General features: G+C 40.7%; 2 protein-coding genes across 6 annotated transcripts in view; one reads left to right on the top strand and one right to left on the bottom strand.

Moving 5' to 3' along the window:
* Positions 1 to 14,712, bottom strand: ZC4H2 (zinc finger C4H2-type containing). 3 transcript variants are annotated; one of them, XM_033072688.1, is made up of 5 exons: positions 14,631 to 14,712; positions 7,925 to 8,096; positions 6,556 to 6,728; positions 5,291 to 5,453; positions 1 to 4,286 (listed from the first exon to the last, which is right to left on the bottom strand). In XM_033072688.1, the coding sequence occupies exons 2-5, from the start codon at positions 8,078 to 8,080 to the stop codon at positions 4,173 to 4,175; spliced, it is 606 nt and encodes a 201-aa protein (XP_032928579.1). In that variant the 5' UTR covers positions 8,081 to 8,096; positions 14,631 to 14,712; the 3' UTR covers positions 1 to 4,172. The 3 variants fall into 3 exon arrangements, with proteins under 3 accessions (XP_032928579.1, XP_032928580.1, XP_032928578.1); XM_033072689.2 differs by lacking the exon at positions 14,631 to 14,712 and adding an exon at positions 11,138 to 11,357; XM_033072687.2 differs by lacking the exon at positions 14,631 to 14,712 and adding an exon at positions 10,929 to 11,115.
* The window catches only part of ZC3H12B (zinc finger CCCH-type containing 12B), a 24,861-nt gene continuing 14,219 nt past the window's right edge, over positions 14,602 to 25,243 (top strand). Inside the window, exon 1 of one of the 3 annotated variants that reach the window (XM_033072683.1) lies at positions 14,602 to 14,688. The gene's annotated coding sequence lies outside the window, so the exon portion shown is untranslated. The other 2 variants (XM_033072685.1, XM_033072684.1) reach the window with 2 other exon arrangements.

Consider the following 25,243-nt stretch of genomic DNA (forward strand, 5'->3'; position numbering starts at 1 on the left):
TGACATGAAACAAACATTTATTAAAAAGGACTGTACAGACAAATTAAACAGATCTCACACTGTTACTCCTATGAGGCACAGGAGTAAAATACTTAAAACACAGAAGCCAGTGAAAACACCAGATATTGCTAGAATACCTAAATACAAAAACAAAAACATATGCTGGAGGAATTAGAAAACTGTAAAAGAAATTAATAAAGCACTTTTTATTTATTTAAAGTGCTAGTGAAGTCTTTATTTATTGAATAGTATGCTATTTAAAGTAACACATCAATGTCTGTTCTTTCAAATTTAGATTATGTAAGTTGAAGCCACTGTCAGGTTCAGTCAGGGTCCTGTTCTGAAAGTTAAGGTTGAATTCAGGAAGTGCAAGTATTTAAATTTGCCTTGCATTTTCTCTGTTAATGGTGTCCTTGACTCTAAAGTTTGGACAAACTGATCCACCCCAGCTTGGGTATGAAAATTTCTACAGTAAAGCATTTAGATACAGTACAGTGTTTGCATCCTTTTACTGATGAGCTTAAGGTCAATGGCAAGGAAAAAGGCTTGGAATTTTATTTGGGGCTTTTTCTGTTTGATTGCAAAACAACAGGACTATCCTTTGAGGCAAGTGATGAACCAGGAAAGGACCCTGGAAATCATCTATACCAAGAGAATCCAAGAGTTATTTTGTTGTTACTTGGATACCCTTTTAAAAACAGAATGACAAAGACAGGGTTAAATCAGACTTCAGTAATATAAAAGTCTCCTAAGCTTTGAGGAGGGTCTCATTGTCTCTATTCAGGCAATTTGACCCAAATATGAGTAAGTTTAAGCAAAGTGAAGTAGTATCCACAAAGACTTTATATACAAAGGAAGAATCCCTTGTTGCTCCATGAAGCAAAAATGCAGTAGACTTGTGTTAAGAACTGTACTTCAGACAGCTTCCTCTTCTGTCTGAACACCAAGAAATCAATATTTCATAATTATTCCTCCAGTCTCTTCAGAGAGTTGCCTGGGAGAAAAGAGCTGGGGCTGTCACGAGAAGGTTCTTCAGTTAAACTTCTGTGATTATTCCATGAGAGAGAAGAACACTCTTTCCTATGAAAGACACTGCTTCCCTCCCTGCTCCCACCCCCATGGTCCCCTAACACATAATACATATTTTAGTTCCTTGAAATGGCTAGAATCATAGAATATCTCAAGTATGAAGGGACCCTTAAGGATCCTCAACTCCCTGCTCCTCACAGGACTGCCCAGCATTAAACTGTATGGCTGGCAGTGTCATCTGGGTGCTCCTCAAACCCTGACAGGTACCTTGGCCACTTCCCTGGGTCACTGCACCAGTGACTGACCCCTCTTTCAGAGAAGAACCTTTTCCTGGTGTCCAATCTGAACTTCCCTCAATACAGCTTTGTTCTATTTCCTCAAATCCTGTTCCTGTTCATCAGAGGGTGATCAGCACCTCCTGCTCTGCTTCCCCCGTGAGGGAGTTGTAGGCTGTGATGAGGACACCCCTCAGCCCTCTTTTCTCCAAACTGAACAAGCCAAGTGACCTCAGCTGCTCTCAGAGATCTTGTCCTTGAGACCTTTTGCAATGTTGGTCACACACCTCCTCCAGAACACTCTAAAAGTCTGATGTCCTTGCATTGAGGCATCCCAAACTGCCCCCAGTGCTCAAGGCCTCAGCAGTGCAGTGCAGAGTGAGACAATCAGCTGGCAATGCTGTGCTTGATGTACCCCAGGTTGTATTTGGCCCTTTTGGCAGCCAGGGCACCCTGCTGACTTATCTCACTCACTCTGAGCAATGCATGCTATTCATATGGCAGAACTTTGTAAAGGACATGAAAATTTGTAAATACTAGTACAATTGATGCAAACACAGTATGTCCTACTCACTTAAAAAAAAAAAAAAACAAAGAACAAACCCTAACCTTGTAAAACACAAGAGCATATGAGACTAGTTTAAAAAAGTAAAAATACAAACCCATTGTACTAAATTAGTAAATGGTGCATCCTTAAGTATACTTCAGTTAAGGGATCTCCCAAAAAAGAAAGAGCCTGGCAAAGTAACACTGAAGTGAGAACAACTATGACTAACCCTACCTATTTCAGAGCTCCAAGTCTCTACAAATCAATCCTATTCACACTACTTCATTGCAGACCATCTGCCCACTCCACTGGCACTACTTACATTTATGTACAACTACCATCAAAGTATGCTGCTCTCATGTATGCACTTTGGAAAATCCACATGCTGACTTTTAACTCTGTGCATTTTCCCTTCAACTCCATAGGAATTGCTCTGAACAGGGCACACAGCATGTGACCATGCTGATATTTAGAACAGTAGTAGGCAGTATTTGTGCTACAGAACAGGAATAACACACTATTGCCATTTGGAGCATGGAGACTATCTTCCATTATTGCTATCTCAGAGAGCAAATCCCTGTATTCCAGCTAGCAGAATCTGCTCTTCACCTAATTTCAGGGGCAGGTGGTCCCACATTCTGTCTACTGTTGACAGATGTTGATTTGACCATGTAACATTAAAATGGGGAGAATATCTCCTGAACCTGGCTTAAGTTTTAGGAATATATTCAATAAATCACCTGTGTTGTTTGTGGCAGACTTAGGGAATTAATGGTGATGTATGTGATTTGGCCAGCAACATTGCATCTTGTGGATTTATTACAGTTGCCAGCCTTTGGCAAAGTTCTTGGAGCAGAGTCTTCAGGCTTCCCTGTTCTTCTATCTAACAAGCCAAATTCTCAGTATAACCACTCTAACAAAATAGAAGAGAGAAACCTGGGCTAAAGAGAAAAGAATGTGAACAAACAGTTCCTGCATCCTGGACTCAGTGAAAAGAATATTTAACACTTGAGATCAATTTAGGCAACAAAGGTGGTCACAAAACTGGGATTAGAGATGAGTAATTTTCAAGTGCCAGTTCTGTAAGTGGATCACTGCCACCCTCCCCATTCCAAGAACTGTTGTTACATTACATGAAACAAAAAAGGGAAGACATACAGGCAGTGATCTACTCCAGATGCTTTAGTGAGGATTCTTTAGGCACACAGGAAACAAGAAAACAAACTGACCTGAAGTAAAGCTTATTTGAAAATGACCTATGAAAAGACAAAAGAATAGAAAGTTTTGGTTGAGGAAGGACAATGACACCAAAGCTCGTTGTTTCTGGTGAAATACATAATTTTTAGTTGAACTGTTCTTCATAGATATTCCTGAACTTTCCTATTCTCCAGTGGAGGATGTGTCTGCCAGACTGTGGCTGTAGAAACCAGGAACAGAAGACATGCAGAATGGCTGATGTGCAGTCTGTGCACACAGAGATCTGGGCTATATCATGCATGTTTCCTAGAGAACCACAGTGTGTTGGTCAGCCACAGAGCCTAGGAGGACCACTAATACAGTTCACTTCAGCCTTGTTCTTAAGTCAATCAGTTTTCTGACTGCAGAAAATAATAACCTGTTAAGATGTTAAAGCATGACAAATTACATCATTTTTAGAAATTCATATGCAGCCAGCACCTTTCTAAGTTTTAAGTCCAGTTTGAAGGAATGGTACAATCAACTTCAGTAAATCAAAACCCACGTTTGTCCTTAATGGATTGATTTTTCTGTGTAACAAATCTCATTTTCCCTGAACATTTTCTGTTTAAAGAGTTCCACTGGATACCCAAATCTACCCAATCTTACGAGATTGGGAAACAAATTGTTCTTCAGTGAAACAAACAGGCAGTCTGCTATTTCACAGCTTCAAATAGCCACCTGTCATCAGGAGAAAACAGAATAATCCTTTAGTAACATCTGTTTTTTAAAAAGAGAACATAAAAGCATTTGTGGTAATCACATTTGGTCAATAGAAATAGCCTGACATTTAGGATACTTGCACAAAGAATGCCAGTTTGTCTAGGAGTAGACTGATGTAGAAAAAATGGAACAATTGAAATGTTAAACTGTAGCACCAGTAATATATATACCTAATATAGCTAAAACCAAATCCTAAAGACTGGAAGGAGCTTAGAGCAGGAACATTGTGCTTACATTGCATTTAAATAGAAAATAACGAGACAGTCATACTCGAGCCTGCAATTCAGTAAAGTCTGGGCAAATTTGCCATTCTTCTGGAAGAGTACTGGGACAGGTCACACAGCTTGTCAGTCTTCTGGATTTCATTCATCCTGTTTCCTCTTGGGCTTTTTGGGATTCCGAGAGCGGCTCTTTGCTTTGCAGAGTGGACAAATGGGCGCGTTCCGATGGATTTGTTGGTGACACGACAAACACGCCTGAAATGCAATTGCAGCCTCTTGTTACAAACATCAGAGTGTTGGCACAGGGGTTATTGAGCATCACACTCCAAGTTACAGTACACACAAAAACAAGGCTCCTTGCCTTCAAAGGCAAACTGCTGCTATGTTCTATGCAATCTAGGTATGTGGGTTGTAATTTCAGGCCGTGGTTCATACATGGATCAGTAACTTTAAATTCTATTTTGTGTTAAATGTCATAGTGATGTTTTAAAGGTGTTTACTTGCCTAATAGCTCACTGAGTCAGAGAAGTTGCAGTGATGGCCAACTGCAATGTCACAGAATTGAAGGCAGGAGCAGGTGATTGGATGAATTCCACATATTTAACACAAGGAACAGAACTCTGCCCTTTTGCTCCTTTAATTTATGTTTGACTGAAGCCTATTACTTGCAGAAAGGCTTTTCAATTGCCTAACTACAGTTAGTAAGTGTATTACTTTGAGGTGTATCTACATCAGCTTGCCTTCTTGGTGACTCTTTGGAACCTGGGTGGGATGAATATCCCTCCTTAACTCTTCTCACTGCATAAGGAGTGAGTAAAACTGTCACTTAAGTGCCTGTGGTTATGTAACATTAATCCACATCACTCTTGAAGATCCCAAGTGCAGAAGCAATCACCTTCCCTGGTAATTTATATCACTGGTAATCTCCCTCATAAAATAAGTGCATTGCTTTAATATGGCTGTGTATGGTATTAACTAAGAGCCTTTCTTACATGCCTTGCTCCCATGTGAAACACAAGAGGAGTGGGAATTGCTTGCATCTCTGCTGAGGGTTACTCTTAAGTACTAAAAGATCTTATCCTTAACATTTGATGACTGGTGCTACTACTTTAATCTACTGCTTGCTCTTGTTTTGAACCACTGCAAGGAAAATCGGAATCAGGACCTGTAATTTTTCCTTTTTGCAAACACTGATCACTTTCTAAACAGAATACATTCCAATGACAAAAGAGAAAACCCAGCACATTCCATCTCCTGACCTTCATTGGTGGTGGCTGCTGTCTGAAAGTTGCTGTCTGTCTGGTATCTTGCTTCCTGGCCACTTGCAGCTGTTGGGCAGCTGCTGCAGCTGCAGCCAGAGACTCTGGGATGGGAGGCTCCTGTGGTTCTGTCTGCCATTCTGCTTTCTGTTTTTCAAAGTAGCTAGACAAAGGAATGACAAACAAAAAAATGTAACCACCTTCTGGAGTATTTCATTAGTCTGTAAAGGATATTTGGTGTTAAAATACAGTGGATCACATTTCCCTATAATGTTCCTCCACTAGAATCAAATTGCCTAGACTTTGACTAGTTCATAAATAGAATAGGTAGTGTTTTCTTCTGCATCTCTACACTTCAGCCAGATTCCAGACTGGACATAAATCTAGTGAGATGAAAAATAGGCAACATGTGTAGAAGAAAAATAGACAACAGCTTCAGATGCACCTCTGTCAAACAGTTTTTCTATTTTATTCTGTTAAAATTAATAACTTTTGTGCACAACAGATTAATAAGCAGATTAATACATTCTTTGTAGTGTCAAGGTGTTTGGAATATAAAACAACATTTCTATAGAAATACAAAGGAAATCTTGAAAACTGTATGTGCCTGTAAAAACGATGCTAATTGTGCTGGGACATAAGAGAAATATAAGCTTATTCAAACATCTCTTGTCTTTAAAACTGACCTGTTAAACAAAAGGCACTGTTCTTTGAATAGTAGCTAATTCTGTCACTCTCCTCTGCCTAGGTTATATGCAGAAATGAGACTGTGATTTAGTATCCAAATCTATTCCACATATCAGGGAAACTTGTTGACAGTCACAGGTGTTTGGCTAAAAGTCACTCCCATGTGCAGGCAGCAAAAACTAAAACTACAGCAGCACAACCCAACTGAAGAATACTTGGTTTGTCTACCTCTTGTGTATTGCCTCCTACTACTGCCTGCTAAACAAGGAATTTTTAGGGGAAAAAAAAAGATAGAAAAAGCAACATATAGTATAAAATCTAGAATTCCAACCACCCTTGAATGTTTGTATGTGGTATGTAGAATTGCAGCTTGGAATAACCTAAATTTAACTTGGAACAAATTCAGACTAAATGTTATCAAATACATGTCCTCCCCATCCCTTTTTGGTTAACTTTTGTTTTTCATGCTTACCTCTTGGGTTATTTTTTTCCACCTACCAACAAAATTAAAATGAGAAAGTGAGCAGTAGAATTGAAAGAAAGCATAAAGCCACATAATGTTTGCTTTGGAGACTTACTCAAGGGACAGTTTCTCTTCCTCTTCACATAGGTCTGGCAGCCTCTGCAAGCCCAGAGTCATTCTCAAGGCATCCACGTGCTCCTTTAGGGGCTTGTACTCCTCGTGGAGCCGGCGAGTAGATTCCAAAAGCTTGTTGAGATCATTCTCAGACTGCTTGATAGTGTTCTCCATCTGAAACAGGAGATGGGGCGTGTTTCTAAAGAACTGAACTGTTCCTCTCTGAGCAACAGATTGTATCAGAAAGAGGAGATTTTTCTCACTCAGGTTAGAAGGGATTTGAGATAATGCAATGGTAAAGCAAAGACTTAAGGTATTGGGAGGATGAAAAATGGGCAAAGAAGAAGCAATAGAAAGTGACATATGAGATGCATTTTAATTTTAAGAAGGTGTACTCAATCTATAGGACCTTCTGAGCAACAGGAAAAGCAGAGAGACAGGCTATGAATAAAATCAGCAAGTGGGGAGCTATGGAAAACTCTCAGGAGACATTAAAAAGAGTTTAAAGTAGCATAAACTAATTTTCTGTGTTTCTAAGATACCTGAACACTGAATGGCAGAAGTTAACAAACAAGCTAAGGGAAGGTTTCTGCTTCTCTTACTGCAGCAAGTGGGAAAAGCAGCAGAGAAAAAGACAATCTGACTGGAAAAAGAGAGGAGGATGAAACAGAGGCTGAGGTTATGCAGCTGGACAGAGGAGCAGACATTTGAAGTCATAAATAAATGCAGTCTGCACATTCAGTACATAGCTTGGACTTTTTTATTTTTTGGATTTTTTTTTTCCAGTGCAACACAGAGATACCTTCAGAGCTACAAACCCCACATAAGTGCCCTAACATGACATAAAAAATGTATTTTAAAATATATTCCTTATTTAGACCTTCTTATTGGCTAATCCTCCCTGCTTAGGAATTGCTTTTTCTGTTATTGGTATCAATTCCCTTCAGGCTGTTGCTTCTTGATGTTTGGTGATACCACTCAGTGATGAAGGTCAGCTGGAATGTATTTTCTCAAAATCTCTTGGTCCCACCTAGCTGCCAGTTTCTGTTTCTGGGTGCTAAATGAGAAAAGACTAACAGGAAGAACTGTTTTCTGTGGGACAGCTGGAGTGGTATCACTGCTAAAGTCATAGCCACAACAGGCTTGGTTATCTATCCTCTTGGTGCAACAGCTTATTATGACAACATATCCTGCCCTACAAAGGGAAAAAACAATTATCCCTAGGTAAATTTACTTTGCACTCTCCGTAGGACCCTAGGATGGTGTGGTACGATCCACATTATTGAATGAGTGATGCACAACTCCACAAGCTGTGGAATTCATACCCAGCTGTGTCTCAGTCAGACTGCCTGAGCTGGGCTGTCACATACCACGTTAATGTCAGCGTGGATCAGTCGCAGCTCCTCCACGTGGGCCATCTTCTCTTGCAGCAGCAGGTCCATTTCCTGTTTATATTCCTTCAGGTGCCTCTCCTCAGACTCCAGGGCTTCAAACTCTGCTTTCAGTCTTGCTTTTATTTTTTCCATCTGCAAAGTCTTGTTCCTGAAACCCAGTGATAATTAAAAAGAGAGACACCAGTAAGTCACTGACATATATTTTTGTGAGGTGTCAGTTTATATGGGATTAGATAGATGAAAGATGAAAGCAGCAACAGACAAAAATGGGAGTAAATGTGTCTGAGACAAGGTGAGATACAAGGAGAATACTGAATTCTAATTCTTTGCTGAGCTTTCCAGTGGTAGGAGAATTCTTGTACTGAATTATGAAATCAATAGAATGTTGTCAGGTTTTAACAGAGAATGGCAGAAAGCAGGGTCAGTCACTTGGACAATTAATTATGGCTACATATTCTAAGTGTCATAATATGACCTGGGTTCCTCCCTCTCTCACTTCAGGAGTTTATAAAGCTGCAAGAGATAAAAATAATATCATAAATAATTTCTACAATTTGTATTTAGAAGTGGGCAGTCTAGGCAGGGATAATGGGAATAAAGGAGATTTTAAACAGAACAATTAAAAAATTCCTGTTTCCTCTCTTGTATTTATGACATGTATCTGGATTTCTCATCAGTAAATTCACTCTCATTTTCTTTTATCTCCTCCCAGTCAGAACACAAAGTCTTTAGGTATTTACCTAATGTTATGACTGGGTTATAATGCATATAAATAAGCACATGCATATATGTTTGGATTGTGGGCATACAATGGATTTACTGAAAGCAGTACTCCCTCAACTACAAATTATATGTATTTATCTATAGATACAGAAATGTATATAGATGTTAGATTCCAGACTCAAAATCAGATTCCCATATCCCTTCAAAACCCAGCTAAGCTGCCTTTAATACATGATAGAGATCAACTACACGAATGTCAAAGTTCTTTGATTTTGTTCATGAAGACTTCTTTCTTCTCTGTCTATAGAATACATGGAATGCAGATTAAAATAAAGTCTGCTAAATCTACCAAAGGAGAACATGTAAACAAAAGGAAACCTCATGTTTATTTTGAAGGAAATTCTTCATAGAATGCAAGCTTCTTTTTAAAGTTTTGGGAATGAACAAATAGGTTTATTTGATCAGATTTTGTTAAAGGTGACTCAAAATGGACATCAGTGTTGCAAGTGGGACTGGCTTTTTGACACTGTTTTTTTAAAATTTAAAATACATTCAAGCAACTGTTTTGGTACTTCATTGTACACTAAAGCTAAACATCACCCTTGCTCTACCTTATGCCACAAAACAATAGCAAAAATCTGTCAGTGCAGTTCATGTATCACCTTTGAATATGTGATCAGAAAACTGAATGCACTGTAAATTTCCAAATACAGGATACTACTCTCATTGAAAAAATAATTTATGTGTTACAGTAATTGGACCACACACTGTAGTAGGCCATACTTAGATCTGTTCTCTAGCCTGTGTACAGCCTGTGTATCAGTTGTGTAGAAAATTATGTTCTTACACTGTCACATCTCTTTCTACAAATAGTTTGGGGACAGACAGACAAATATTTTTGCTTGAATTCTGTTCACCTTTGTGGTGTTGTGTTAAGAAGGCTGAGGCCCACACTCTGCTGCCTAATTCACCTGTTCCACAGATAAAGTGTGCTTCTTAGAGATGCTGCAACCACCAGAAGTGCCTGTTATCACCTGGGAACTGTGATTCCTCTCTCTGATAGCCCCTCTCTGGCTGTCATGTCCCAAAACACTTCTCATCTCTCTGGGTTCCCAGTCAGCATGCCTTCCACCTCCCAGCTGCATTCACAGTCACTGTCCCCTCTAAGGTGTTTTGGGCTGCACCACTTCCAACTAAAAGACAGGTCTAAACCTGACAATCAGTGCCCTAAGCCAAGGAAGGGAAAAGCCCTGCCTAAAGTTATGAAAAGCTTTTCTGATGCCGGCACGTGCTGTACCCTGCCTGGCTTTTCATGAGCCCCCTCTTCCAGAGCATCCTGCAACTCACCCTATAAAGGACACTAAATACAAATTTGGGGTGTTCTGCACTGCACGAAGAGCAGCCCGAGACAGCTCGGGCCTTGTGTCAGGAGGGGATGGTGGAAGAAGCCCCGGTCTGGTGTGTCCCCATCCCCAGGGGCCGGGGGGTGGCCGAGAGCAGCAAGTAGGGGGATCCCTGAGGGATTCTCTCGGTCCAGGGGGAGGGCAGGGCAGGGCAGGGCAGGGCAGGGCAGGGCAGGGCAGGGCACAGAAGCCGCTAAGGCTCAGCCGCTCCCCTCTCATCACCCACACCGACCCAGCGCTCCCCGGAGCGCTCCAACGCCGCTTTCCGTGGGGGATGGATGGATGGATGGATGGAGGATGGATGGATGGATGGATGGATGGATGGATGGATGGATGGATGGATGGATGGATGGATGGATGGAGGGATTGATGGGTGGATGGATGGAGGGATGGATGGATGGATGGATGGATGGATGGATGGATGGATGGATGGATGGATGGAGGGAGGGATGAATGGATGGATGGATGGATGGATGGATGGATGGATGGATGGATGGATGGATGGATGGATTGCTGTCCTGCACCCCGGTGCGGCTCTGCCAGCCCTGTCCTGCCCGAGGGCACGTCCACCCTCGGATTTGGGTGTCAGACTCTGCTTTCCTCTCCATCTCCCTTCTCATTCCGACAAAGCTCCTGCCCGGGAGTGAGTGGGGCAAAATAACAGATTCAGAGCCTCATGAATATGAAATACTAATTCAAAGGACTTACAAACAAACAAACAAACCAACCCATAGACACCCGTGGCCGACACCACTCCCCCCGGCTGCGCTGGGCTGCTCAGTCCTTCCCACCCCGCACTCCGCCTTCCCGTGCTATCACTCAGGGCTGGAGCTCTGCAAATGCACGACCATTACCGCCCTCCACTACGCATTCCAGCGGCGATTCCCAGCAGCAGATGCTCCCTCCCTGCTTAGAAAAATGTATTTTGAGCTCTCATGGTGAAGCCAGCGGTAGTTTTCTTTCCCTCGGTAGCACAATAGCTACTTTCAGATCGATGCAACTCCTCCGCTCCCCCGAGGAAAAAGCTGCTTCATGAGACCGATGGGGCACAAAGCAAACATACCTGATCTCCTTGATGCTCTCGAGTTTGCACATTATTTCTTGCTCATCTGCCATGCTTTTTACTCCCGAGTTACACCTCCCGCGAAACGTGTAAAACGTCAGGGGGGTAAAAAAAAACCGAAACCAAACCAAAACAAAAAAACATACAATAGACACAATGTAGTCACCCCCTCCTCGCATATGGGCTCTGAGCCTGTGCGGCAGACTCTAGTGGGAGCTGTGGGACTTCGAGTCCAGGTTCCTATTGCTGCCCAGGCACAGAGGCTGCACAACGACTACAACACCCACAAGGCAGAGCAAAGCTCGCCTGCCCTTCTTCCTGCAACTACATTTTAAATCAATTTGTCACACCTCATTATGCCAGAGGTTGTTAGGAGTGCAAAAAGAGCAGGTTTCCCTCTGAGATCTGTGCAACGTTTAGCATTTCGTTAAAATATGCACTAAAAGACTGTTGATGGGTTCATGATTTTGATTTAAAGCTTTGACAGAGGCAGGCTGTAGTCATTATTACTACAATGCTGCTTTCTCCTGAATGCTCTGAGTTTTCTACAGAATGCTCTAATTCCTCATCAAATCAAATTTTCACAATTTTCTGGAACAGATAATGAATAAGCAGCAGTTGTGAATAGAAGATGTTTTGTGAATAGAAGATGTTTTGTGAATAGAAGATATTTTAGTTACTTTCTCCATTATTTAAGGACTTTCCCCTATATTTTATTCTTCAAATAAAGAAAAAGGTAGACAAAGAAAAACAGTGAGAGCACAGCACTCTCTTCATCATGCTATAGCTTTTGTAAAGAAATTAGAACATAAAAGTTCTTATCCTCATGTAATTTGAGTCAATTGCAAACTCTCGCTGCCTTAAAAATTGAAGATTGTAGGATTGAGCCCTAAGTGAGCTGTGTGCTCAAAGGGGGCAGGCTTCTTCAATGCATGACTTAAATAGATGAACTAATTGGTTTGAGGGGGTAGAAGACAAGTTAGCTGCAGTCAGCCAGTGAATCTTGTTGCTAAGACAGTGAGGGAGTGAGAGCAGGCAGGGTGAGGACAAGAGGGAGAGAAGCAAAATGCCCTTGAACAGGAGTGATGAGAATCCCAGCCTACTTTTGCACTGTTTATCCTATTTTTTGATTCCTGGTTTTACACGCCAAGCTAAGAGGTTGAGAGCAGAAAACGAAAATTCAAGTTCAACTTGTTCCTTTACTCTGCTTTGAATGACACTAAGAAAACCACTTCACAAACTGTTATAAATCAGTTGGAAGTTCTTAGGAAGTAAACCCACCCACAAGCCTTAGCAGTTATTTTTCTCTCCATATTTAAAAAGAGGAGAGAAAATATTACATCTCCACATTTCAAAGCACTTCAAAATTGTCAAAAAGTTTGACACTTGCAGTCCCAGCACAAATAAATTGGTTGCATTCAGCTTGTACTTCATGGCTTTGGTCAAGTGTTATAATGTCTGTGTTTCAATTTTTCATCTAGACAAAGTGGGTCTGGCAGTTCTGTATATGATATGAAATCACCACACTGATATGTATTATTTATTCTGGTGCTATTTATAAACTTTGATATGTGGGATCCAAATAACAATCCATTTGTCCCAACATGCAGACTGGATTTTTCAAAGAAAGCTAAGGGACTTAGGACTAAACTGACACTGAAAAACTATTTCATCTGATCCTGAGAAACTCAACCTTGTTGTTGTTGTTCAGTCCTTTTTAAACCAAAAACTAACAGGCAAATAGATTTCAAAACAAGCTGCAGTATTATGCAGAACGAAACCAAGGCTAAAATACTCCCCTACTTCACTGAGCATAGGACTGAATTTTTGTGAAAAAATCCCCATTTGCTTCCATTTAACAGTCTAACATCAGTCCACAGACTTTAGCATTATGACAACAAATCTAGTTCAGAACAATTGTAATGGGAAGATTTTTTTTTCTCCCTAGATAATCATCCCAGCTACAGCAATTAATTCTACAAGTCCAGATGCAGTGATGCAATGTAGGGCCCTTATAACTGAACTATTAAATATTAATATTCTAACTGCATTTTTTTTAAAGTGCGTGTTTTATGAAATAAATAGCATTTAAAGAATTATTAGGGATTGAAGACTAGTGGAGAAGAGCCCCCAGTAAAATACACAACAGAACTGAACTTGGGTTAATATACTGCTGGGTTAGGTACAAGTCACCACCATAAGCAGAATGTGCAGCAATATTGTAAAACCTAAATATCAGAAAATGGATGAGTCAAGGTGGTGCATCCCAAGTCATGAAATTTGCTTTAAATTACTGAGCTGCTTAAATGGAAACAGATTATTTCTGTATCCCATTGGGGTTTTCAGCTTTCAAAATATACTTTACACATTTGCCAGGTTTTTTCTTATGAGTTGCACTGGCCATTTCACATGTTAAGGGAAAACTGGTAATTCTTTCAGAATGCTTTGGGAAGCTGAAGGTACAGCAACACTGAAACTGGTAAGAACAACTACATGCTAGCCCTGAGATCTTCAAAGACCGAGTCCTTAAATATCAATGTTTTAAGCAAAGCCTAAAGTATTTGCAAATTTTATTAATCCTTTGCCAGAGCATCCTACCTGGCTAAAGGTTTAAATGTCCACATATGTTGATCTTGGCCCATCCCAAAGGTATGCCTGAATATACCTGCATTTGGTCATGTCCTTTATTTCATCCATTCCCCGTTCCCGTTCTTGTTCCCCACTCCCCATTCCCCATTCCCCGTACCCCGTTCCCACTCCCATTCCCCGTTTCCGATCCCCATTCCCCATTCCCCATTCCCCGTTCCCGTTCCCCATCCCCATTCCCCGTTCCCATTCCCCGTTCCCCGTTCCCCGTTCCCGTTCCCGTTCCCGTTCCCATTCCCCGTTCCAATTCCCGTTCCCCATTCCCCATTCCCGTTCCCGTTCCCATTCCCCGTTCCCGGTTCCCGTTCCCCATTCCCCGTTCCTATTCCCCGTTCCCGTTCCCCATCCCCATTCCCCGTTCCCATTCCCCGTTCCCCGTTCCCCGTTCCCGTTCCCGTTCCCGTTCCCGTTCCCATTCCCCGTTCCCATTCCCGTTCCCCGTTCCCGTTCCCGCCGGCAGCGCCCCCTGGCGCCTGGAGGGGCAGGGAAGGCCGGCGCGCGCCGGCTGCGCGTGCGCTGGCATCGGGAGCGCGCGGGGCGCCGCGCGGAGCCGCGCGCCTGCGGCAGCGGGGGCGCGCGCGTTGCCGGGCGACGGCGGCCGGGCGGCGGCGCGGGCCCGGTGCGGCGCGGGCGGCGATGAGGCGGCGGCAGCGGCCCCCGCGCTCCCGTCGGCGCTGAACTCCGCGCCCGCACTTCCCTCATCCCTCCCCACCCCGTCCCGTCCTGGCTCTGCTCCTCCACGCCCCCTCCTCTCCCCTTGCTCCGGCCAGCCCTTCCCCCTCCATGCGGCGGGAGCGGCCGGAGTGGGGCCCGTGCCGCGGCCGCGCCGAGCCCCGCCGTCCCTCACCTCTTCGCCGCCAGATCCCGCAGGGAGCCGCGGAGGGTGTCCGTAGCGACAGCAGCGGGTGAGGCCCCGGCCGGGGGCGGGGGTGCCGAGGGCGGCTCGGAGCGGGGGAGCGGCGGCGCCCGGCGGAGCGCTCCCCTCCCCCGGGGTCCGCGCGGCGGGGGGAGCGGGGCTGCGGGGCGCCCCCTGCCGCTCGCCGGGCGCGGTCCGGGCCCGGCGGCAGCCGCGGCGCGGCCTTGGGCCGCCGTGCGACCGCGCTCCGCTACCGGGGACAGCGCGGGGAGCGCCGCTGCTCGGGCTGCTCCTGCCGCTGCTCGGGCTGCTCCTGCCGCTGCCCGGGCTGCTCCTGCCACTGCCCGACTGCTCCCGGTGCTCCCCGGGCTGCCCCTGCGGCGGCCGCCTGGACTGGCGCGTCCCTCCCCGCTGCGGGGCCGCTGCCCTTGGGTGCTGCCGCTGCCCCGCAGAGCCGCACGCTGGGCGAGGGGACACGAGGCCTTCGGGGGACACATTGCAGCATCCTCGGGCAGCCCGCGGGAGCGGGCTCAGAGCCCCGGGGGGCTGTGGCAGGGCAGGTGGAACGGCCTGGGCAGCGGGGCACGGAGCCGGGAAATTCTCCTGGCGTCATTTAGTGATTTAAAGCTCCAAGGAGAGACTGCAAAGGCTGCGTTAGCTCGCTGTTTGAGAAGGTGTTCCGCGTCTGAACAAAAGAACAATGCAAGAAACTTGCATTAAGGAAGAAAGGTGGTGAAATAAGGAAATTACTTTTGTAGAGGGTACCTGATGATTGCAACTTGCATCCTTCCATTTTGCTTTATAATGCAACTGTGAATAAGGAACTGCTCACTCATGCAGTTGAGGTTGGCGATACTTTTTTAATCAGTTCATTTGAAACTGTTATTTTTCATAGCTGTCTGCTTTTCTAATTGTCATTAAAGAATTTGGAAATTATATTTCACAGGAGGCGTTTGCTTCACAAGCTAGCAAAACAGTAAAATTGAAGCAAAAGCTAGATTGAGGATAAATGTGAACCTGAATTATTTGGGTTTACTGAGATACATCTGATATTGTTTTACTTTTTTTGTTTTAGCCTTGCAATTTGTTGCGGTGATGAGCGTGTGTTGCCATAAATGGGAAGTAAGAATAGGAGGCATATTAAAATGCTGGTCATTTATGAACCCCCATTATGCTTATCAGTAGTTCTGAGTGCTTGGGAATATGCAGCATTCTGGGTCCATCTGATTTCTTATGCTCAGTATGTTTGTTTATTGAAATGGAAGAGCCTGTCAAGCAGTCTTTTTTGTGTAGGAGGGATCTTCTGTTGATAAGATATATCTTTTGCTTGCCAGATGTTATAACTGAACTATGGTATGTAGGACTGGAAGATATATTTCACAGATTTGGCTGGTGCCACTGATGAAATTATTTTTGCATCTTAATGGAAAAATGGGTTAGTGGGAATTTCAAGGTCATCTTCAAATATAGAGCAATTCAGCTGCCTTTGGAATATGTCTTTTCTTCTTCAATGTCATGTTTTCCATATATCAGTCCTGTCACTGGTGACATTTTCTTGATCTGTTTACCTTTTAAAATCATCTTATGTATTGCAAGTTTTAATAGAAGCAATCCATAAATCTTCGTAAGTCAATTTCATTTGAATGATCTCAATAAAAAGTATTTTAAAGAAAGAAAATCTAACTGCTAAATCTAAACCTAACCCAAACTCACTATTTGGAAAGAATGGCAAGAAAAAGGGTTAAGATGGATGAATGGATACCAATGACACTTTATATGCTGATGAACTAGTAAGAAAGTAAATTCTTACTGTCAACAGCTGTAAATTAGGTAAGTTCTGGCTTTCTGTTCTTTGATCTTTCTGGAATCCTTTTCCAATGCAAATTATTCCATTGTAGACATCTGCTGGTTTTGGCTTTCCTAGCCACTTTATAGTTTGCAACTGAAATTTTATTTTGTTGAACACTTATAATTCTACTCTAAATCTGTGAATAATAGAAGTAAAACAAATTGCTTCTATCACTTTTTTACTATTTGAATCAAGAGCAGAAGCACTGGGGCTTTTGGGAATAAGGAAGGCAGCATCTAAGTTCAGGTATGAAAGCAGGGCTTGGGAAGATGAAGAAAAGCAGTTTATAAATTTGGAAGAAGTTTCCAGCCATTGCCACATTTGAAATTAGTTTGATATATTGATTTGTCCATCTCGTGATGTGAAAAAAATAATTTCAAAACCCAAATTGCCGTAATGCTGCACATACCTGAGAATGCTTTCCTTGTTTGCATCGTGGAATCTGCTAGACAATAAATGGGTTTGAAGAGCCATATTTTCATGGTTGGACAACTATATACTTTTTAATAGATCAACTTTTTTTGGTAATTTTATTATCAAAGACTATTTTTTATACATTGTAAATGGAAAGGTTATTTGAGCAATAATACAGGTATTTTTAAAATGCTTTATCATCTGTTAATGTGGAGTGGTTTTAGTTTCCTGTGAACTGTCCCTTTTTGTTGAAAAGCTATATTTTATATGATATATTCGTGTTATCAAAGGTAATTCACCTGGAAATAAGAATGCCCTGGTCACCTTTACAGATCCAGGCTTTCTGGTGCTATGATACGAAGCAATGCATGAGATATATTTCAGAGTTAGGAAACTTATTTGGAAGTGCAGAGCAAAGCAATATCACATCTCCTGAGATGTCATTTCATTCTTCTGAGGCAACCAATTTATTCATGAGACTGACCATAATAAGAAAAACTCTTCATTACCTGGCAGTTTTGATTCAAATATATATGTTCTATATTTAAATAAGTACTTCAGCTATGTATATTTGACTTGTAAAGGTAGCTATTGTATTTGATTTTCTTTCCTAGGTTATTTTTGACATGGCTTGCTAGAAAGCAGATTGATTCACTATGTCAAAATAAAACCTAGGCTCTGCATCATTTGTTGTAGGGCTCTTCTAGAATTTCATTAGGAAATCATTCTGCAGTAGAACTAAAGCATTTTACAAATCCCACCATAGGCCAAGGTGCTTGTTTGTCACACAAATTGAAGAGCCCCTTTCTGCATTCATTCTCTCTGGAGAGAGACCCTCATCAAGATTTATATCTGTTCTTATTATGTGACTCAACTTCTATTTTAATTGAATGCTGTAACAGGGGCAGGGTATCAACCTTAGGCTAAAGCCAAAGGTTTAGACTCTTGAGTTTAGTGAGGATATCCACAAGAAATATGCAGTCCTTTAATGAGCCCACAGACACCTCAGCCAAATCACATAAAGTCCAAACTAACTCTGGCAATTTCAAGCTAAAACCACGTGCTATTGCCCCCTCTGACACAATGCTTTTTCTTTTTTTGTAAGATCAAACACTAGTTTCCATCTCTTTGCCAAGTCTTTCCCTTCTCTGATTTCTAGGTTGTCCTGATTTAAAATACAAACAAAAACCTCACCCCCTAAATCAAAATAATCCATCACACCAAAAACCTTCCTCCCTCATGTCTTGTCCATAGGTAGATCTCCCTTTAGAAAGGGAGTGATGAAATTGCTGGAGCACAGGGATTTGCTGTTTTCATTTTCAAAAGCAGAGTGGTAGGCTTTTTTCCTTGTCTTCTTGATGATGACTTTCCAGTTTCTTCACCTTGGACATGAGCAGTGTTGCCATTATATGAATAAAGGAATCTTGGCATAAAAGAATTCGTTTGTGTTGGATTTCCTTCAGGAGATCACTTGGTCCAGCACCATGCTTAAGGCAATCTTAGTTAGCCATGTACTGACTTTGTTTTGGCAAAAGCAAGGTGATTGCAGTGAAAATGTAAAATCACAAGATGCCTTCAAGCCTGTCTTGCTACTTTCCACAAAGGTGCTGTTTGATACTTACTGAGTGAGGTGTCTTTCTCAGTTTCAGACTTTTTTTTTAGTAGTTTCTAAAGTGATTGTTTCAATTTATCAGAAACCACTTGTCCTAACAGGTGAGTCCATCTTGCCTCTTGTTGGATGACATAGCATGTGAGGATATATGATATATATATACTGTCCATCCAGTATATTGAGGTCTTTAGAAACAGAATACCCTTTGTTTTTCAGGTTTCTCAGAGTTTGCGTCTGATGAGAATTTTGGTTAAAGGAACATTTGGTTTAGTCTGTCAGAGTAGTATTCTAAATATTCAATTACAAACTGAATTGGTGTAAGCTGAGATGGTAAGATGCATCACATCCTTGATGTGTCTTTGACTTAGCTGCAATCACAACTTTTTTTTTTTCCCCTTCACAGAGCATTAATGAGTCATTTATATCTGCAGAGTAGGTAGTACCAAATGGCCTCCTATCAGAATGTGTATTAGGAGAACTAGTATATTCCTTTGGTCACAGATCCAAATAAATCATCTCAGTTTATAAAGAACTGCCCACAAATAAGCTTTAGGAGTTACATGTCTGTTCTTATTTTATGTAATGTTGTCAACTGAAGTTGCCTTCGTAGGGACAACAATTTATTTTTGAGTAGCAATAATGCTAGCTGTAGCTCCTTAAGATTATTTGAAAAGGAAAATTGGTGGAAAAAAGGTAGTATATATAATTGTTAGAACACCTGTTTATAAATGTATATTTACTATATAATTATTTCTTTTTTTTTCTGTCATAAGAACTAATGATTTAATACCTAATGCAATAGAAATATTCCATTTTCTTCCTTTCAGAAGGCCTGTACTTGTTACTTGTCTTGTGCTCAGCACTACCTGTTTTTTCTAGGTTGGGTTAACTCCAAACAGGAACCACATAACTTGAGAAAGAGCTAAAATGCTGCTTTCTCTGTTTACAATTCCAACCATGCCCATCTTGTCCCTTTGAAGTCATACTTAAGAGTATGACAAAGTTAATGAAGTTTGAGGCAAGTTGCTTAAATTCTATACTACTTTTGCATTTCTCTTCAGTTCTCACTTGACTTGTAGCTCACAGGATCAAGGATCATTAAAGTCCAGCTCCTACCCCAAGAATCCCACAGTGTCCAAAGGCTCCTTGAACTCTGAGGCTTGGTACCATGACCATCCTCAGGGGGAAGAAACTTCTAACATCCAACCTAAACTTCCCCTGTTGACTCCTTCACAAGAGATTTCATGTTCTCTGTGTGATGTGCTAGACACAGCTTGCTTTTCTGTATAGCCCAATAGACATATCAGTGATCACTGAAAGTATTTGCTGAAGTAAGTTTGAAATTCCTCAAACATTGAGGTGTTTCAGTAGCTTTTTAGAACAAATTTTCAGTGTAACAAAATTCCACAATATGCTAAGATTGCAGTAAAAATGGATACTTTCCTACCAAGTTTTCTATTCTATGGTGTTGTTTCTGTCGTGTGGTTTGAGTTAAATTATGTAGTCATGATCAAAACAAAATGACTTCTTGGCAAGTTTAGGTTTGGTAAAAGCTGTGGATTTGGGCCAAGGGATTAATTGCATATTTGCACAGCAAAGAAAACATTGTTTTATTTAATGTTCCAAATCAACTGTTACCCTAGTATTTCATATATTTTATTTTGGGTTTTCAGAAATAGCCATGATTTTTCCAACTTATAACTAATCAAAATGCTTGTTCTCATTTTCTTGGTGTCTGTTGGTAGATTCATGTTTTTCTGTTCCTGGCATTTTCTAAAAGCTCTCCAGGTTAATTTCTAAACCCTTTATAAAAGGTGCCGCAAATGTTTAGTCATACTCTTGTCAGTCTTGCAGGGCAAACACCTAATGTTTGTGATGTACAAATCTACAGTTTGAGCAGAGTTAGAAAAATAAACTGCAGCTCTGAGCACCTTCTTTGAGGTTTATTTTAGATGCAGCAAAGTACTACACTTTTCTTCTTAGTTTCTTGCCTGTTAGGTTGAGCATAGTAACATAGTAACTCGGTACAATTTCTGCTAAGCTGAATGAGGAAATTTTCATCAAGGTCAGCCAAAAACCCAAAAAAAATCTAAATTTGAAATGTGTAGCAACTCAGTTGCAAATATGGGATATTCTTCTTAAGGTTGTCGGGTTGGATTTTTTTAAAGTCGTGAACACTAGAAATGCAGTATTTAATCTCATTTTCCTGAAATAAAAAGAACATTAAAAGGCAGAGTTGTACTCATTACTTTTCACAGTCTGGAGAGTAAGTCTGGCTCTTGAATCTAATTCAGCTGAATGTCTTGTGAGTGCTGAAGGATGCTGTCACTCTGATTCCTGTTTAATAATCCAGCCAAACACCAATAACTTGCATTCAGCAATGTTGAAAAGGAAAGTGAGAAACTTAGGTCCTTAGAGTGCTACTTGCACAATTACTTTATTGCATGACAATGTTGTTACATTTTTGTCTGTCATCATTATTCTTTCTTGCCTTTGTGTTGCAGGATGTTGTTTCCCTTTGCACAGGTGCAATTATTTTTTTGAGGTGCACTGTAAACTTGATCTGTGTTTAAAAAACAAACTAATTCCTCCCTCAAATTCCCACCCAATCTCTTTTCCAGCTGTCATGATGAGCCCATCAGCTTCTTCATACTCTAGGGAGAGTCATGAATAAGTATGTTCTGGTTAATTAAGTGTTTTGGTGAAGAGTCCATGGCATGATTTCATGAATCTAGTTTTTCATACCCACTCGGTGATATTCTCATGATGTTTGAAAATTGCTTGATCTGCTAACTCAGGGGCTTACTTTACATTGTTGGCAGTGCCCTGCATTTCCATAGTTCTCAAACAGCATTGATAACTTTCTTAAACTGAGACAACTGTGGTGAAAGGATTTCAGGAATGGTGGGCTAGAGCTTGGTGGGGAAGGAGAACAACCAAACTTGTAAGTGTTTGCAGCATTTGGGAAGGAAGAGCTCTATTTCAGTTTTCTGAACTGATCTGTGAAATGTATTGAGTGATACACTGACAGAATTAGAACTTGCACATGTATGTATATATGGGCATATCAGTCTATCTGTATTTATTTGTGTATGCATATGGTGAGTTTTTTCCATCACTGCTCAGTGTAGACAAGAGCTGCAGTATAAGTTGTAGATCAGAAAGGTAAAGCCTAGTGGTATTTCTAAAGTCATTTCCAGTTCTAAATATTCTGGCGTATGAATTCCTGAAATTCAGCCCTCTCTGCACAACTGAACTTTTCCTCCTATTACAAGTGTTCCATCAGCATTTGTCAAGGAGGAACATCCCCTTCAGGGTTGGGTGGTGGTAACAATTACATTTAACTTAACTGGTGAGTCAACACTGAAAATCTTCCTTTGTCCTTTGCCTCTGAAATAGAAGAGTGCTAAGTCACATTCCTTATTGTTCTTCTCCAAAGATGGTTAAGGGAGGGAGAGAGACAGATGGAGGAACAGCAATGGCAATTTTGTTTTTCTTTTAAAATACTTTATCTGAATTGACTCAGAAAATAGGAAGCTTCTAAATAAAATTGATAACTAACCATAGCTAGAAGGTTATTTTCAATTGCTGTTTCAGTACTAATTTTAAGGACAATGTGTTCACTGCTGGTGTAAACAACTAGTACTTGAGATTTAATGTATATGAGTGTTTTATTTCAGAGAAGCTATAATAAATAGAAAAAGTAAAATATTTTTCATGACATTTACTGAGTTTCACTTGATAAAAGACTATACAATATTAGGCCTTTGATTTGTGTAAATTTAAGGTTTCTCTGTTCATCAAAATGACAGTGTTGAGACTTCCCAGGAATGTGTTGAGACTGACATTGCATAGTAAGATAAGAAAAAAAATCCATTAAACTGAATCAAAATGCTGTCATTTATATGGCTCTAATTATCAAGGGACTGAAAAGCCTGATCTGCCATTTTAACACCTCTGTTAAAAATGCAGCTTGACTTAGCACATATTCTGTAAATACTATATGTCTCTAAATGTATACATGAGCTGTGGATTTGTGCTCAGATCTTTCTTTAGACCATGTCTAATTTATTAGATTAAAAAATACAAGAAATGTTTGAACATGTGTTCTTTTTAAGCATCTTAAAGTATTCCTTTTAAATAAGATTCCTCATTCCTCAGCAAGCACAGCATTGTAAGCACTGTTAATGCCACATATTAGCATCAAAAAGCAGCTGCTTTTAAATCCTTATATCTTGTTTTCCTTCACTTATATGTATTTTGGACTTTTTATGGAAGCCTGTATCAAAATTTATATGCTATACATCTTCACTGATTTGCTTGTATGAGAATTGTTTGCTAAGCATGGAAGCTCTTAGGACAGTCTTAATGAAACAATTTAAAATAATTTTAAACTGTGACTACGTAATTGGAATATTGTAGTTTTCTAAAAGCACCAAATTTTGGAGTTACTTCAATTTCCAAATGGCCAACTTAAATAGGAAAATTTTCTAAAAAGCCTGTTTTGTCCTATTTTCCTACAGTCATGCAACATTTGACACATCAGATGAAAATTAAATATGCTAAGCTACCACATTTGTTACATAGTGGAAATAATTCGTTCTAAGGTTCAAAGAATAAATTGATGACAGTAATTAATTCCTGTTGAACTGCAACATACTTATTATTACACATTAGTAGTAGTAGTAGTAGTAATAGTAGTAGTAGTAGTAGTAAACTGTAATGTATTCCTGTTACATCTATTTAAAATAATCCTAACTATTAAAATCTAGTAGTTCAAGGTGTGCATACACACAGGCAAAATGCCACCAATCTCCAGCTCTTTCCTTTTTTGTTAAGGACAAGAGATAATTGCCTATAGTGCTGCTTTTTGCCCAACCTGGATATGAAACTCAAGATAATTTTAGTACAGAGTTAATACAAAAGGGGATCTTTTTTGAAGGCCTTCAGGGGCAGTTATGGAAAGATGTCCACAAAAACCATCCCCCCAGGGGTGAGTACATTTTTATAGGTTTTAGGAAATCAGTATAATTGATAAAAAGCACCAATTAGGAGGAGGACAAGTGGTGATGGAATTCTGCCCTCAGTTCAGGCTCCTTGTCTGGAGCCCCCTTCAGCCCTGGCTGTGCTTTGTCCATGAGAATGTATCTCCAGGAGTTCTCAGCCTTGGTTCCCAGGGAGAACCAAGACAGTACAGGGGTCTTGTACCCTCTGGGGCTTGGGGCTCTGGGATTTGTTTTGTCTTTCTGCTTAAGGAAAGGCCATGGAAAAGTAATGGGGAAACTAGTCACTAATACAATAAACTACAGAGCTACAAATATATGTGTGAAGAATACAGAGAACATAGAAAAAAAGGCAAAACTTAAACGGTGTCAATAATGTCATGCAGCACAACTCTTCGAATTTTTTAATTAATTCTGAAATGTCCAATTGTTAATTTCAGAATATTTCTCTGCTTTTCTTCAGTTGTGAATCTGTCCCAGCAGATGTGTACCACCTAAGTGTAAAATTAGAATGAAAAAAAGTTACTGTTTTTATTTGTGACTCATATACTTTGTCAGATTTGAGCACTTTGTTAGTAGATAAAATATTTCACTACCTCAGAAAATATTCAGAGCAGCTGGCAGCAATGTGTAATATCTGTGCTGCTCCTGAGATAAGAACACAAGAAGATAATTGTGTCTCCAATGCCATGAAAACACTGATGTTGAGCTGTGTTGCCTGTTTCATAAGCACTAATTTTCAAAATCAAGGGCTAATCCAACATCCAGGGCCATTTCTGAATCTTGAGCTGCTCCTGGTCAATGTGCTCTGACAATAACTACTGCCTAGCAAACACTGTTCTGTCACATTCCTGAAGAGGTGTGCAATGCATTTTGGTGCTGCTTGGTTTGTTGGGGTTTTGTGTATGGGTACTGCAGGCTCAAAATACAATGCCTTTAAAATGGCAATTAGTCCTGTGTTGGGGAAGTTCTTAAAGTTTGGAAAAATGTACTTGGAAATGCTTTAGAGTAACCACTGGTCTGTGCTGTAGCACAGTACAATGCTGGAGGTGCTGTTGATTGTAGTGTTACTGAACACAATTTAAAATAATTTTTAGGAAGTGTTCACTTTGTCTCTATATTGTTTCCATGGGTTTGGACTCTTTAAAAAATAGTTGGTGTGTGTGTGACAAGGAATAGTCTGTAATAGTCACTGTCATTTGAATAGTGATTGTTGAATAATTTGCAAGTGTTTTAATTTTTATTACAGTACTTTATTACTGTGCAGATATTTTCTTTCTGTTTTAATACCATCAAAATTGAAGAGATGCTTTCAGTTTGGTCCCTTATGAACAAAATATGCATGGTTTTGTCTGACTCTTCTTTCTGAATCACTTATCAGTTCTACTAGTTGCTCGTGACTGTGCTGAAAGAGGTGTTTGGGAAGAAAACTTGGTTGGTTGCTTAGCAGCAAGCATCATGAGAATTAAAATTTTAAAGCTGTAGTGTTTGTGTTTTTGAATTGTAATAGCTTTAAATTATAAATTCATAATAGCTTTCTTTTCTTTCCTTTAAGCGTGTGTTCATATTTGGCTGTCTTTGGGGGGAATGTAACTCCTAATAAACAAATTCTGAAATTTCAGTGAGCAAATGTTGCTGTTCATGATCTGCAAGATGAGGTTTGATTCTATCTTTGAAAATGTTTTCTGACTTGTTTCTCAGTTTTGTAGTTATCAGCAAAATCAAG

This window comes from Catharus ustulatus, chromosome 14, assembly GCF_009819885.2.
Source record: "Catharus ustulatus isolate bCatUst1 chromosome 14, bCatUst1.pri.v2, whole genome shotgun sequence".
Classification (NCBI taxonomy): Eukaryota; Metazoa; Chordata; class Aves; order Passeriformes; family Turdidae; genus Catharus; species Catharus ustulatus.